This window comes from Equus caballus, chromosome 3 (genome assembly GCF_041296265.1).
Source record: "Equus caballus isolate H_3958 breed thoroughbred chromosome 3, TB-T2T, whole genome shotgun sequence".
In the NCBI taxonomy this organism is placed as follows: domain Eukaryota; kingdom Metazoa; phylum Chordata; class Mammalia; order Perissodactyla; family Equidae; genus Equus; species Equus caballus.
Window position 1 is genome coordinate 71,201,201 of NC_091686.1, and position 13,060 is coordinate 71,214,260.

Here is a 13,060-nt window from a genome sequence, read left to right on the forward strand (position 1 = left end):
TTCAGAATAGTTTTGTAAATATTGAAAGAATTATATTGTAAAGCAATAAATTGAGAGTTCTATCTAAGTGTGAGCTCATTGTTTTCTTTAAAAATTCGTCTCTTACCTCTAGTTCCTCTCAGTGGAGAGTTTGTTTGTTCCTTCGTTAGGCATACGTAAAATAACAAATAAGATTTATACTAATGCTTGGTGTTAAAAAACAAAATTTGAGAAAATTTTAACAATGTTATTGGCTTTATTCAATGATTCATGAATCAGGCAGCATCTCATCTAGCAGATATCAAGGAGCTCTGAGGAGCTGTAGAAAAATGACAATTACAGGCAGAAGGGAGCAGGACAAGGAAGTTATACTAGCAAAAAGTGGGTTGGTTGTGAGAAGGTCACTTTCTTTTAGGGGATGGCAGGAGTCTGCTGATCAAGTAATTTCCAATTGATTGGTTTAAGATTCTGTTTCTGGGAGAGGCCAAAACTCTTTAATTAGACTTTAATTAAACTGAAACTTAATTGTTTCAGTTTGGTGTTGTGGGGCTTAGCATGAGTGACTCCATTTTGAGCCTGTTGTCTTGTTTTTAACAATATTCTACCTTCTTTTCAAATATGTTAGCTTTTTCTTTAAACTAACCTGATTTCACAAATATATGTCATAATTTTAGCTACAATCTCTCAAAAATTTTCTGGAAAGACTAGACTAGTTTTTCAGTAGTCTTAAGGTCAGAATAATTAGAACAACTTTAGATAGCCATTTTTGAAAAAAACTTTTTTTTAACCTCTTTAAACCTTTGTGGTCCATATAATTTCTTCATTTAGTTTCCTATTAAATTTAAGAATACAAACAAATCAAAAATTTAACCTCAATAGTTTGAGAAATGTCTTAACACTGGTCACATTACTGTGATGTATTTTTAAAATAAAAAAATATTATTTATGAAATAACACGGGTTTCCTTTGTGTACATTGCTCATCACTCATGTCCGGATACTTCAGACTTCAAGACGACTATCAAATACCATATCTCTAATGAAGACTTTCCTATTCTTAGCCCTGGATCCTCTCACTGGGGGAAAAAAAAAAAAAGAACCTAGAAGCAATCTCTATAGAGCTCTGAAACATTCTACCTGTATCATTTTATCTGAAGGCACTTGTCGCTTTCTCTAGTTAGGAAATGGAGACGGAATTAAATGGGAAATATACCAGATTTTAAGCGTGTCTTTTACTCCAGAAATTATACTTGTTGCTTACTCAATATTATTTTGTTTATTTAAATATTTATTTATCTTATATATAGACCATATTATTACACATTTTATAATGTTTAATGCATAGTTATTCATTTATTATATATAAATAAATATTTCATTTATTTTGTATTATTTGATACTCACAAAGTCTCTTCAATTGTTTTTAATTTCCATTTCACAGATGAGAAAACTGAATCTCATAAATATCAAGCAGCGTAATGTTAATCTAGGATTCTTTGGCCTAATTGATTCTAAAATCTAAATTCTTTTTGTGATTTCATGCTGACTCTGATATATTATACTGATTTTTGCTAGGGTTACATATCCAATTTTCTTATCTTCCACTGGTAGACTATAAAATGGATATGAGAAGTATCTCTTTGATCCATCTTTCACCTAGAAGGGAGTTTTGTGCCTACAAGCTACCAATAAAAAACTCAGTAATTTATTAACACAAAGTACTTTCCTAAACATATTATTAAAGTAGTAGTAAATATTATGCTTACTCTATTGTTTGTACTTCAACTTTTTGTAAGTATTCTTTTTGCGATAATCTCGTCTGTTCACAACTACTATAATAATGTTTAATTGTTGCTAATGACTATATAAAATCTATTACATATTGGAAAACATGTAGTATTAGCATCTCTACATTTTTGAGGGAGTTCAGATCCTATCTGAGGTTTCAGTACCCAGGCCTGAGTTTAGAATTGAGATATACAGTGGCTTCATGCAATTTCATAGTACGAATTTAACAATTATGAGATGCAAAGAAAGGGTTGTAGGTTCAAGAAAAGAATCAGAGAGCAAGAATCATAATCAAAGCTAAAAAAACAGGTTGAAAGTTAAGATACACGTTACCCCTAAACCTAAAATTATCATAAAATATGGAGCTATCATGGCTAATATCCTTAGTAAAGAGAAGGCTCTTAAGGGTATCAATGGTTTGAATCAAAATTGAAAAATAATTTGTCTTTCCTTTTTACTTTGAAAAGCAGAGAAATTCATTTGTGACGCATCTCATCAAATCTTCTCCATCAAGCCACATTATGTTAAACAAGAGCATTCTGCTGCTGTCTCTTCAGATAAGTCTCCTAGGAATCACTCTTGGTGGGAATGTCCTCATTTGGCCAATGGAAGGTAGTCATTGGCTAAATGTTAAGATAATTATCGATGAATTGATTAAAAAAGAACATAATGTGACTGTCCTAGTTTCTTCTGGTGCACTTTTCATCGTGCCAACCTCAAACTCATCTCCAACATTTGAAACATATAAGGTACCCTTTAGCAAAGAAAGAATAGAAAGCGTGATCAAGGACTTTGTTTTGACATGGATGGAAAATAGACCCTCTCCTTCAACCATTTGGAGATTCTATCAGGAGATAGCCAAAGTCCTTGAGGACTTCCACATGGTATGTCAAGAAATCTGTGATGGTGTTCTCAAAAATGAAAAGCTGATGGAAAAGCTGAAGAAAAGCAAATTTGAGGTCCTGGTATCAGATCCAGTAATTCCTTGTGGTGATATAATAGCTTTAAAACTGGGAATTCCATTTATGTACTCTTTGAGGTTTTCTCCTGCCTCAACAGTAGAAAAGCACTGTGGGAAGGTACCATACCCTCCTTCCTATGTTCCTGCTATCTTATCAGAACTCAACGACCAGATGTCTTTCACTGACAGAATAAGAAATTTCATCTCCTACCATCTACAGGACTACATGTTTGATACTCTTTGGAAATCATGGGATTCCTACTATAGTAAAGCCTTGGGTATGTAATAATTTTTTTTATTATTATTTGAAATTGAAAAAACAGAGCTTTCTATCACCTCTTCTTTATTTCCCTATGGTTATTCTTTTTAGTTCTACATATTGATCATGATCATATGATAGCAGGAAAGAAGATAAAACACAATATGCTTTGTAACTACAGTGTGTTGTTTTCTAACTTTATAGATTTGAAGATACCAATTAAGCTTTTTTATGGATAAGATATAGTGATAAATACCTTAGCTTAAAAGTGGGACTGGATACTCATTTAGATATTACATTGAAAATAGAAATTGCCTAGAATCTTCAATAGTATTTGGGGAAAGCTGAGAGAGATTAAGCTTTCAACAAGTCCATTATTAATACAGACCTTTGTGTGTGTGTTTAAAAACATTATGTATATGGACAATCTCTGATCATTGCTCACAGGTTTCCTACTGTTTACTAGGCATTTCCTAAAACAGGGAGGTTACAATAAAGACTAAGATGAAGTTCCTGGTTTCAATGTCATTTCACGTCATTGTCATTTCATAGACAAGCAAAGAAGTCAGACAAAAAAGGGAATATTTTTAATATGAATGAAATGAGTAATGGAATAAGTATGAAGTACAGAGATAGTATAAAGAAAATCAACTGTATGTATGTGACAGGAGACAGTGGTATTCTTAAAAATAAAAATTAAAAAAATAGACTGTTTTTTGATATTGAATTGTTGAGTTCTTTATATATTTTGGATATTAATCTTTTATCAGGTATGTGATTTGTAGATATTTTCTCTCATTCTGTAGGTTGCTTTTCATTTTGTTCATGGTTTCCTTTGCTATGTGGAAGCTTTTCATTTTGATGTAGTCACACTTGTTTATTTTTACTTTGCTGCCTTTGTTTTTGGTGTCAAATCCGAAAAATCATGGACAAGAGAGATGTCAAGGAAATTACTGCCGATGTTTTCTTCTATTCTATGAATTCTATGGCTTCAGGTCTAACATTCACGTTTTTAACCCATTTTGAGTTAACTTTTTGTATGGTGTGAGATAGGGGTCTAGTTTCATTCTTTTGCATGTGACCACCCAGTTTTCCCAACACCATTTATTGAAAAGACTCTCCTTTCTCCATAGCATATTCTTGGTCCCTTGCTGTAAATTAATTGACTATGTATGTGTGGGTTTATTGGTGAGGAGTGTTAAGGGGGATAAAGAAGAGATTAAAATGGTTTCAAGATTTCGGACTTCAGTAAATGATAAATGGTACAGTAAACTGATAGCAAATATGGGACAGAGCAGATTTGGGAATTGGAATAATGTATTCAACTTTAGGCATGTTACATATGAGGTGCTTTGGGGAACATCTGGTGGAGAAGTCCAGTAAGCAGTAGGATGTATGTGGTGAGATCTCAGAGGGAGTGTCATGGGTTAAAGATTTAAGTGCCATCTACATAAGGATGGTATGCATATAAGTTTTTCTCTCTGACAGTAACCTCATTTCCACATTTTCTGCTTTCCTCTTACATGTGTGGCATTCATACATATTTCTTTTTTTTTTTTTATTAATGTTATGATAGATTACAACCTTGTGAGATTTCAGTTGTACATTTCTGTTAGTCATGTTGTGGGTACACCACTTCCCCCTCCATACCCTCCCCCCACCCCCCCTTTTCCCTGGTAACCACCGATCAGATTCTCCTTCTCAATATACTAATTTCCACCTATGAGTGGAGTCATATAGAGTTCGTCTTTCTCTGACTGACTTATTTCGCTTAACATAATGCCCTCGAGGTCCATCCACGTTGTTGTGAATGGGCCAATTTCGTCTTTTTTTATGGCTGAGTAGTATTCCATTGTGTATATATACCACATCTTCTTTATCCAATCATCAGTTTCTGGGCATGTAGGCTGGTTCCACGTCTTGGCTATTGTAAATAATGCTGCGATGAACATAGGGGTGCAACGGACTCTTGAGATATCTGATATCAGGTTCTTAGGATAGATACCCAGTAATGGGATGGCTGGGTCATAGGGTATTTCTATTTTTAACTTTTTGAGAAATCTCCGTACTGTTTTCCATAGTGGCTGTACCAGTTTGCATTCCCACCAACAGTGTATGAGGGTTCCTCTTTCTCCACAACCTCTCCAACATTTGTCGTTCTTGGTTTTGGATGTTTTTGCCAATCTAACGGGGGTAAGGTGATATCTTAGTGTAGTTTTGATTTGCATTTCCCTGATGATTAGCGATGATGAACATCTTTTCATGTGTCTATTGGCCATATTCATATCTTCTTTTGAGAAATGTCTGTTCATGTCCTCTGCCCATTTTTTGATCGGGTTGTTTGTTTTTTTGTTGTTAAGCAGTGTGAGTTCTTTGTATATTATGGAGATTAACCCTTTGTCGGATAAGTGGCTTGTAAATATTTTTTCCCAATTAGTGAGCTGTTTTTTTGTTTCAATCCTGTTTTCCCTTGCCTTGAAGAAGCTCTTTAGTCTGATGAAGTCCCATTTGTTTATTCTTTCTATTGTTTCCCTCAACTGAGGAGTTACAGTGTCCGAAAAGATTCTTTTGAAACTGATGTCAAAGAGTGTACTGCCTATATTCTCTTCCAAAAGACTTATTGTCTCAGGCCTAATCTTTAGGTCTTTGATCCATTTTGAGTTTATCTTGGTGTGTGGTGAAAAAGTATGGTCAATTTTCAATCTTTTGCATGTGGCTGTCCAGTTTTCCCAGCACCATTTGTTGAAGAGACTTTCTTTTCTCCATTGTAGGCCCTCTGCTCCTTTGTCGAAGATTAGCTGTCCATAGATGTGTGGTTTTATCTCTGGGCTTTCAATTCTGTTCCATTGATCTGTGGACCTGTTTTTGTACCAGTACCATGCTGTTTTGATCACTGTAGCTTTGTAGTATGTTTGGAAATCGGGGATTGTGATTCCGCCGGCTTTGTTTTTCTTGCTCAGGATTGCTTTAGCAATTCGCGGTCTTTTGTTCCCCCATATGAATTTTAGGATTGTTTGTTCAATTTCTGTGAAGAATGTTCTTGGGATTCTGATTGGGATAGCATTGAATCTGTATATTGCTTTAGGTAGTATGGACATTTTAACTATGTTTATTCTTCCAATCCATGTGCAAGGAATGTTTTTCCATCTCTTTATGTCATCACCTATTTCTTTCAAGAAAGTCTTGTAGTTTTCATTGTATAGATCCTTCACTTCCTTGGTTAAGTTTATCCCAAGGTATTTTATTCTTTTCGTTGCGATTGTGAATGGGATAGAGTTCTTGAGTTCTTTTTCTGTTAGTTTATTGTTAGTGTATAGAAATGCTACTGATTTATGCACGTTAATTTTATACCCTGCTACTTTGCTGTAGTTGTTGATTATTTCTAATAGTTTTTCTGTGGATTCTTTGGGATTTTCTATGTATAAGATCATGTCATCTGCAAACAACGAGAGTTTTACTTCTTCGTTACCTATTTGGATTCCTTTTATTTCTTTTTCCTGCCAAATTGCTCTGGCCAGCACCTCCAGTACTATGTTGAATAGGAGTGGTGAAAGTGGGCACCCTTGTCTTGTTCCTGTCCTCAGAGGGATGGCTTTCAGCTTTTGTCCATTGAGTATGATGTTGGCTGTGGGTCTATCATATATGGCCTTTATTATGTTGAGGTACTTTCCTTCTATACCCATTTTACTGAGGGTTTTTATCATAAATGGGTGTTGGATCTTGTCGAATGCTTTCTCTGCATCTATTGAGATGATCATGTGGTTTTTGTTTTTCATTTTGTTGATGTAGTGTATCACGTTGATTGACTTGCGGATGTTGAACCATCCCTGTGTCCCTGGTATAAATCCCACTTGATCATGGTGTATAATCTTTTTGATGTATTGCTGTAATCGGTTTGCCAAAATTTTGTTGAGGATTTTTGCATCTATGTTCATCAGTGATATCGGCCTGTAGTTCTCCTTCTTTGTGTTGTCCTTGTCAGGTTTGGGGATCAGAGTGATGTTGGCTTCATAGAATGTGTTAGGGAGTTCTCCATCTTTCTCAATTTTCTGGAACAGTTTGAGGAGAATAGGTATTAAGTCTTCTTTGAATGTTTGGTAGAATTCTCCAGAGAAGCCGTCTGGTCCTGGACTCTTGTTTTTGGGGAGGTTTTTGATTACCGTTTCTATTTCCTTACTTGTGATTGGTCTATTCAGATTCTCCATTTCTTCCTGATTCAGTTTGGGGAGATTGTAGGAGTCTAGGAATTTGTCCATTTCTTCCAGGTTGTTCAATTTGTTGGCATATAGTTTTTCATAGTATTCTCTTATGATCTCTTGTATTTCATTGGTATCTGTTGTGATTTCTCCTCTGTCATTCCTGATTTTATTAATTTGCGATTTCTCTCTTCTTTTCTTGGTGAGTCTGGCTAGGGGTTTGTCAATTTTGTTAATTCTTTCGAAGAACCAACTCTTTGTTTCATTGATCCTTTCTATTGTCTTTTTTGTTTCAATATCGTTTATTTCTGCTCTTATTTTTATTATTTCCCTCCTTCTACTGACTCTGGGCTTTGTTTGTTCTTCTTTTTCTAGTTCTGTTAGGTGTCGTTTGAGGTTGCTTACGTGAGCTTTTTCTTGTTTAGTGAGGTGAGCCTGTATTGCGATGAATTTCCCTCTTAGGACTGCTTTTGCTGCATCCCAAATGATTTGGTATGTCGTGTTCTCATTTTCATTTGTCTCCAGATAATATTTGATTTCTTCTTTAATTTCTTCAATGATCCATTGTTTGTTGAGAAGCGTGTTGTTTAGTCTCCACATTTTTGCACCTTTCTCTGCTTTTTTCTTGTAGTTGATTTCTAGTTTAATAGCGTTATGATCAGAAAAGATGCTTGATATTATTTCAACTCTCTTGTATTTATTGATGTTTGCTTTGGTTCCCAAAATATGGTCAATCCTTGAGAATGTTCCATGTGCACTTGAGAAGAATGTGTAACCTGCTGTTTTTGGATGAAGTGTTCTATATATATCTATTAAGTCCATCTGGTCTAATTTTTCATTTAATTCTATTATTTCCTTGTTGGTTTTCTGTCTGGATGTTCTGTCCATTGGTGTTAATGGTGTGTTGAGGTCCCCTACTATTATTGTATTGTTGTTGATGTCTTCTTTTAGTTCTATTAAGAGTTGCTTTACAAATTTTGGTGCTCCTGTGTTGGGCGCGTATATATTTATAAGTGTTATGTCTTCTTGGTGGAGAGTCCCTTTTATCATTATATACTGTCCCTCTTTATCTTTCTTTATCTGTTTTGCTTTGAAATCTACCTTGTCTGATATTAGTATAGCGACACCTGCTTTCTTTTGTTCATTATTAGCTTGGAGTATTGTTCTCCATCCCTTCACTCTGAGTCTGTGTTTGTCTTTGGGGCTGAGGTGTGTTTCCTGGAGGCAGCATATTGTTGGATCTTGTTCTTTGATCCATCCTGCCACTCTGTGTCTTTTGATTGGGGAGTTCAATCCATTTACATTTAGAGTGATTATTGAGACGTGGGGGCCTACCACTACCATTTTGTGTCTTGTTTTCCGGTTTTCTTCAGTTTCCTTTGTTTCTCGTCCCATGGTTTAATCTGTTCTGATGTAGAGCTGCTACTCTCTGTTGTTGTCCTTCTACTTATCTCCTCTGCTCTTGGTTTTGTAGCCCCTTTCCTTTTTTGGATTTTTCAGGAATGAGGGTTTTCCTGAGGATTTCCTGAAGAGGAGGTTTTGTGGCAATGAACTCCCTTAATTTTTGTTTATCTGGGAAAGTTTTTATTTCTCCATCGTATTTGAAGGATATTTTCGCTGGGTAGAGAATTCTCGGCTGTAGATTTTTGTCCTTCAGATTTTTGAATATATCATTCCACTCTCTTCTAGCCTGTAAAGTTTCTGCTGAGAAATCTGCTGATAGCCTGATGGGGGTTCCTTTGTAGGTTAGTTTCTTTTGCCTGGCTGTCCTTAATATTTTCTCCTTGTCGTTGACTTTTGCTAGCTTCACTACTATATGCCGTGGAGTTGGTCTTCTTGCATTGATAAAGTTTGGAGATCTATTGGCTTCTGTCACCTGAAGATCCATCTCCCTCACCAGATTTGGGAAGTTCTCAGCCATTATTTCTTTGAATAGGTTTTCTGCCCCTTTCTCCTTCTCTTCTCCCTCTGGTATACCTATAATCCTTACGTTGCATCTCCTAATTGTGTCTGATAATTCTCGGAGAGTTTCTTCATTTCTTTTAAGTCTTGCTTCTCTCTCCTCCTCTGCCTGCAACAATTCTATATTGCCATCTTCCAAATTGCTAATTCTTTCCTCCATATTATCGGCCCTACTGTTCAGAGCATCTAGATTTTTCTTAATCTCCTCTATTGTGTTCTTCATTTCCAATATTTCTGTTTGGTTCTTCTTTATCGTATCAAACTCTTTTGTGACATAGCTCCTGAACTCGTTGAGTTGACGGTCAGAATTCTCTCTTAACTCATTGAGAATCTTAATGATGGCTGTTTTGAAGTCATCATCATTTAGGTTATATATCTCATTTTCTTTGGGATTGTTTTCTGTGTATTTGTTACTTTCTTTCTGTTCTGGAGATTTAATGTATTTTTTCATATTGCTTGATGTTGTTGATTTGTGCCTCCGCATGGAGATAGAATTTAGTTGCTCCTTTCACTTGTTTCAGCTGCTGCGGTGGGGGGAGCAGCTGTTTATACTTCACCAACCAGGAACCCTGTCCGTAGTTGCTAACTGGGCCTGGGCCCCTCTTCGTAGCCACAGTGGCCCTTTGGATTCCCTCCTCTGCCGTGGGGGCCGTCACAGGGGGGCTTCAGGCTGCAGGTGCCTACTGTTGCAGCCCACCTAGATGTGCTCTCTCCTTGGGGTCTGCAACGGTGTTATGGGCTTTTCCAGCGGCCAGGGGTGGGATCACTTATATTTGTCACTCCGTTGCTGTCGGCACCCACCGAATCTCACTTGTCCTCTATGGGTCGCAAGAGAGCTATTGGCATCTTCTAAAGTCTGTGGTTAGTACACCTAGCTATGCTGCTTTTGCCCTGGGGTCTTCCAGCCTTGTGGCTGGTGGCTGGGTGCCTTCTACTGGTGCTGTGCAGAGGCTTTCCCTAAGGCTGCTGTGAGCCTGTAGGGTTTCCCCCTAGGCTACTAAGCTGGGTCTCTGGAACTCTCTCCAGCCCCAGTCCTCTCCGAGATCTCCGGCAATCCCTAGTCTCACGGGGCGGGCAACGGCAGCTGGGGGTTGCCCCGCCCTCTGGGCTTCTCTCCGGGCCTCTCCAGGGAGCCCTGAATGCTGGGCGTGGCCCCTCTGCTAATGGCAGACAGAGAGTTTTGTCTGCTGCCTGGCGGAACTCCGGCGCTTTCCCTCCAGGTCGCAGAACCGGCCTTTGAAAGTTCCCCCCGCCCCGGTCCTCTCCGAGATCTTTGGCAATCTCTAGCCCCACGGGGCGGGCAACGGCAGCTGGGGGTCACCCCGCCCTCTGGGATTCTCTCCGGCCCTCTCCCGGAGCTGTGAATGCTCGGCGTGGCCCCTCTGCTAACGGCAGACAGAGAGTTTTGTCTGCTGCCCAGGTGGAGCTCCCGCGCTTCCCCTCTGGGTCGCAGAACCGGCCTTTGAAAGTTCCCCCAGCCCCGGTCCTCTCCAAGATCTCCGGCAATCCCTAGTCCCACGGGGTGGGCAACGGCAGCTGGGGGTCGCCCCGCCCTCTGGGCTTCTCTCCGGGCCTCTCCCGGGAGCCCTGAATGCTGGGCGTGGCCCCTCTGCTAATGGCAGACAGAGAGTTTTGTCTGCTGCTTGGCAGAACTCCACCGCTTCCCCTCCGGGTCGCAGAACCGGCCTTTGAAAGTTCCCCCAGCCCCGGTCCTCTCCGAGATCTCCGGCAATCCCTAGTCCCACGGGGCAGGCAACGGCAGCTGGGAGACCTCCGTACCCTCCGTGACTCTCTCTGGGACCCTCCGGGCGCCCCGAGCACCAGGCTGGGTCTCCCCGCCGATGGCGGGGAGAGACTCTCCCCGCGGGCTCAGGTGTGCAACTCCAAAGTTTCCCTCTGCGTCTAGGAGCAACTGTGGGGGGCTTAGGTAGGGTTCTGGTCACCTGCTTCCACCGTCGCTCCTCTGCCGTGTTCTCGCTCCTGCCCTAGATGTGAGTGGATCCCCTGGGGGCGTCCGTTGGAAGAAAGCCGCCTGTGGGTACTAGGCTGCCCGTCGGGGTCGGAGAGTTTCCACCTATCTCCACATCCTCCCGGAGGAAAGTCCGTCCGCCCTCCGATGCACAGTCGCGTGGGTGTCTCAGACGTCCTGAGATGCTGTCTGGACATCCCCTGTCAAGCGATAAGTGTCCAAATAATTGTAGACTCGAAGGGCGAGAGACAAAGAGGACTACTCACGGCACCATCTTGGATCTTCTCCGGCATTCATACATATTTCGAGAAGTGTAAAAAATCAAATGATTTAAAGTCAAGCAGTGGACTTAAAGATTGTAAATATTATTATCTTCTTCATTTCACCATACATAATTACACCTGTATTTTGTACATAGTCTTAGATGTTATATATTCAATATTTTACTTTGCTTTTATGATAAACCTCACAAGCATTTAACCCCAATGATACTCAGATAGAGGTGGAATGTTTCCCACTTTTGACAAGCTGTGTTTCTCTGATTGTTACTAAGTTTTGAGGCTTTAACTTCTCTTCATTAACACCAATAAATTAATTTTCATGCCTTCATGTTTTTAACATAATAATAAAACCATAATTCAAAGAATATTCAAACAATTGAACATTATTTTGCATATACTGCAGAAACTGCAGTGTTGTCTGCTAAGCAGAATTTGTGAGGTCTAGAGATGTTTACCAACTACTGAAGGAAAATTCTAAATGGTATTAAAATTATTTAAAGATGACAAAGTCCAATGTACAAAACAGTGGGTTGCATGAAATGAGAAAATTTGATGTTCCTCTGTAGTGATAGCTATTGACACACTGGCTTCTTTTCTACAAACCTCTATTCTAAAATAGTTGTAAAATTGATCTATAGCAATCAAAATAGCTATGCATAGGTTAGTGTAGAATGACAGTGAGTTACTAAAGGTGGATGAGTATGATCAAAACCTGGTGAGCCAACTGATAATCAGCAAAAGTCATCGTCTCCTCTGGATATGTTAAATACCTGCTCCGAAATTCAAAAAAGATGTTTATCTTATGGAATGTAAATAAAGACTTTGTTGTTCTGTCATTCAGAGAGAATAAGCATAGCTACTACGATGATTATAAACTATCCTATGAAGATAGAAGTGAATGGTCAACATTATAGGGCTAACAGTGAATCTTCAAAATGAAGAAAGAGAATAAAGAGATTTCAATTTTATGAGGCAATGAAGGTGTCAAGATCTGGAAAAACCCTTTAATCTCCTCATACATGCAGTAAATTAATAGTGACAACTAAAGATGTGCATCTCAGTTATGAATAGAAGAATGTACATGGAATGTTCCTTGTTCACAATACATTTGCATTTTTATTTCATCACTTATGTTTTTATCACCTACTCGTTCTCAACCTTGAAAGGATAATTATCATGATTATGATACTCCTTATTCATATTGGTGAGATTATCCCGAGATAAACCTTCCCATGCTGGCAGTCTCAGAATCACATGCTCCATTGTATATTGCTTGTAAGTTAATGCTGGTAATAAAATCACTCTATTCTCCCAGTCTTAATACATGAGACTAATCTTTCTTAACAATGTGTTCATGGTAATGTAATGAAGATTTCTAAAAAGGTTCTTATCCTCTGTTTTTGATCATATTTCTTATCAAATTACACTCTTCCAGCTTAAAATAACTACTTAAGTTTGCTTTTACTAAAATGCCATATTCTTACTGATGCCCAGGGACATCATCACTCATAGTCAAAAAACCAGGTAAGAAGAAAAGGTACTGACATGACAGAGTATTTTTGTGTAAGAATTTATATATGTACTATGATAAATGAGAATGGTAGATGGAACTGACTTATAAAAATATCTTCTTTCCAATGTGTAATTTGAATGTATCTTTTACTTT

At 38.5% G+C, this 13,060-nt stretch overlaps 1 protein-coding gene and 1 long non-coding RNA gene across 4 annotated transcripts in view; one reads left to right on the forward strand and one right to left on the reverse strand.

The window, feature by feature from the left end:
- Window positions 1-13,060, reverse strand: part of LOC111772892 (uncharacterized) — a 102,228-nt gene that overhangs the window by 28,721 nt on the left and 60,447 nt on the right. The gene's annotated exons all lie outside the window — the stretch shown is intronic.
- Window positions 1-13,060, forward strand: part of LOC100068176 (UDP-glucuronosyltransferase 2A2) — a 66,929-nt gene that overhangs the window by 496 nt on the left and 53,373 nt on the right. The window contains exon 2 of one of the 2 annotated variants that reach the window (XM_001916445.4): window positions 2,234-3,005. In XM_001916445.4, coding sequence (XP_001916480.2) covers window positions 2,288-3,005 — 718 coding nt within the window. In that variant the 5' untranslated portion in view covers window positions 2,234-2,287. The remainder of the gene's footprint in view (window positions 1-2,233; window positions 3,006-13,060) is intronic. The other variant, XM_070262382.1, reaches the window with a different exon arrangement.